The sequence below is a fragment of the Nipponia nippon genome, unplaced genomic scaffold (genome assembly GCF_047370975.1).
Source record: "Nipponia nippon isolate SJK-2023a ecotype South Korea unplaced genomic scaffold, ASM4737097v1 scaffold_10, whole genome shotgun sequence".
Taxonomy (NCBI): Eukaryota; Metazoa; Chordata; class Aves; order Pelecaniformes; family Threskiornithidae; genus Nipponia; species Nipponia nippon.
In genome coordinates, this window is record NW_028262291.1 from 31073767 (window position 1) to 31076778 (window position 3012).

General features: G+C 45.8%; 1 protein-coding gene across 6 annotated transcripts in view; it reads left to right on the forward strand.

Moving 5' to 3' along the window:
* Positions 1–1257, forward strand: part of MIDEAS (mitotic deacetylase associated SANT domain protein) — a 66958-nt gene extending 65701 nt beyond the window's left edge. For all 6 annotated transcript variants that reach the window (XM_087746350.1, XM_087746348.1, XM_087746347.1 and 3 more), the window contains one exon: positions 1029–1257. In XM_087746350.1, coding sequence (XP_087602476.1) covers positions 1029–1242 — 214 coding nt within the window. In that variant the 3' untranslated portion in view covers positions 1243–1257. The remainder of the gene's footprint in view (positions 1–1028) is intronic.
* The last annotated feature ends 1755 nt before the right edge of the window (positions 1258–3012 follow it).

Here is a 3012-nt window from a genome sequence, read left to right on the forward strand (position 1 = left end):
TGGCATAGACTTACTTATGAACAGTGGTATAGAAATACAAGACACTACCATTGTTATAGCAGCAGGTATTAGGCCAGTGGGTACACAATTCATCTGGTTAAACCTGCACCCACCTTTTGTGTCTAAAATATATTTGTCTTTTCCCCACACGGTTCTAGTATTTTTTTCGGTTTGTTGCCAGCAGATTCATAAATGTCAAGAAAATTCAGTTCCCTACATAAATTGCTTACCCTTAAAACAATAGAGAGTTCAGTGGTTATCCCTTTATTTAAAAAAGGGGGATCTCTGTCTAGTTACATCACCAGGGGTGTTGACAGATTCCTGTTGTGGCTGGGACCTAGCTGGTCCTGCCAAGGTGCCCTGTGTGTGTGCCCTCGGGGAGCATGGGGCATTGGAAAGAGCAGTGCTGTGCGAAGTCAGGCAGTTGGGATTTCATCCTGGCCACTGACAAAGGAGAAGCAGGCAAGGATCCTTAATGGTGTCTAAACTTGTCTTGTGACATTTGGTGCCGAATCCAAATAGTTAATGGCGAAAGACGGAGGAACAGATCGCAGAAGTACAAAGTTAGGAGGAAATAGCTCAAGTGTTTCTAGCTGTGTGGACAGGGCTCAAGAGTGGCATTTGGCCGTTGTTCACCTCCATGTTTATTGTATTTTTGCAGCATAGGGGGATTGCCAAAAACCAGGGCCCTGTTGTGTTAAGCAGCACGTGCGTATTTCAGATACCAGTGCTACCTCTCAGAATTTAGAAAATTTAAGAGCTGAATGAGAGAGAAGAGGAAATGGTTGTATTAAGAAATGAAGCTAATGGTTTGAGGGTGCTCAGGATCTCCTGCTAGCACTTCACCTAGTGCTGGCACACAACGAGTCAGAAGCGGTGTTTGCTATAGATGCTGTATTGCAATGCCAACATGAGGTCCTGTGCCAAAACTCACAAACTTGAGGCTGGAGCAGCAGAAGCTCTTTTGGAGAATTAATGAAGGAGCCTGTAGGAGAGACCAGTGCTAACATACATGTGTGCTTCCTCAGGGTGTTCTACAAGGTGAAGAGCCGCAGTGCTCACATGAAAAGCCACGCGGAGCAGGAAAAGAAGGCGGCTGCGCTGAAGCAGCAAGAGAGAGAGGCGGCAGCGGCGGCAGCAGCAGCAGCCCACAGCCAGGCCCAGCAGGAAGAGAGCAGTGAGAGCGGGAGCAGCAGCAGTGGAAGCAGCGGTGTGAGCTCGGATGAAGATGGAGAAATATAGCAGCAGATCAGAAGTGGAGGGAGTAGCAAGGCTGGACCCAACCTCCCTCTTGGTGGTCTCACTTTTTTTGCTTGCACTTTTCTTACCTGAACCATCAGGTCTCAGTTTCAGTGCTGCCGTTTCCTCATGCCACATATTCCACTTCACCTTGCCAGTACTGACCAAGCCGGAATGGTGGATGAAAAGATTTGTTTCAACTTGGATTTTTTTTTTTTTTAAACAAATAAGATTTCTATTCTATTTATAATGATACCTGAGGTACATAATAGAACAATGTCACCTGCAGTGGAAGCAAGTTCTCTCTTGGGTCAGTCGGACCTTTCTTTTTGTGCTTGTCAGGAATCATGATAACAGGACTCTTGGATATAAAGGTTTCCAGACCGGAGCAAGGAAATGATGCTCTGCTCTGAGCTAAGTGTATCCAGCTACTGTGACACTGGTGATTTCTAGATGTTTCCTTTCTCAGCAAGTTCTCCTTCCTGTTACACTTTCCTGCCTTTCTTTCTGAGCATTTCTTCAGGCAACCAACAAATTTTGTGGAAAGATGGTGTGCACTTTTGGCCTCTGCTTCACAAAAATGAAAAGTGGGATGAGCAAGACACTCTTCTTCCTTTTGAGAGGAGGTTTTATTTTTCAAAAGGAAGCCTGAGGTGGTTTCTTTTATGCCATTAAGAATGCAGCAGTGGATATAAAAATATCCTGAGGGATTAGAGTAGCCACAGGCCTTGCGGGTTGTCTCATCTTGGAAAACAAAATAGTCTGCCTTTGATTAACTTAATGGAAAGTAGTCTGGGATTCACAAGTGCAATTTGAAATGAAAACTGCTGGTTTTGACTTTGCATAAATGGGAGCAAGTTTGTTTAGTGAAAATGAACCAAGATGTTCTCGTGCGCTGGATTGTGTGCACCTCAGAGATGGGAGGAATGGACTCTCATCTCCAGCATTCTCCTTAAATCCCCCTGTGAATGGCTTTTACCTCTCAACACATCCATTTCTTTCTTGTGGCAGCCCTCATTTATTCCTTGAAATTGCCATCATCAAGAGCTTGTATGGTGGGGCCCTAGTTTCCCAAATACTTCCCGTCAGGCAGTATGTACGTGCAGGAGGAGCTTGTCACTTATTTCCAGAGCAGCGGCTGGACAGCCCTGCATGCTGGGTTGCCCTGCTGTGAGCCTTGCTCTTTGCCGAAAGGCTAACTCTTCCTTCAGAACTGACACATGCCTTAATAGCCCAAAAAGTCTAGCCACCAAAAGCCTGCTGGTGAAAGAGAGTTAAAAAGTAAAGCGGTCCAAGTGACACAGATGTTAGAGTTGCACAGGATTGTTCTTTACATCTTTATAGACCACATTTATCATTATTTCATAAAGATGTAAAGAATTGGATCACTTCCTTGTGCTTCACGGGCAGTCAGTCCCAGCCCCGTACCCCAGCTGCCTCCCTCCAGCCAGCGCTCAGAAGCAGCGCTGGTCCCTCACCTTCCTGGGTGCCGGCACTGCGTCGCATCGCGTGTGTGCTGCTTCAGTGGTGCGATACCAAAGGAGCTGATCGCTCCTGCGTTCCCAAGCAGGGATCCAAGGCGGGGTTGCTGTACGTGAACTACAGAGTGTTCCTGACTGGCTGATTTTTTTAAAATCTTGACCTTCAAGCTGCTAGATAAATTCCAGGTTATCTATCGAACATATACTAAATTATACATTTTCCTTTTCTGGGTTAAGTAAAGGTGGCCCATCCACCTTGGCAAAGGCTGGTAAATTAATGTCTTAAACAGGA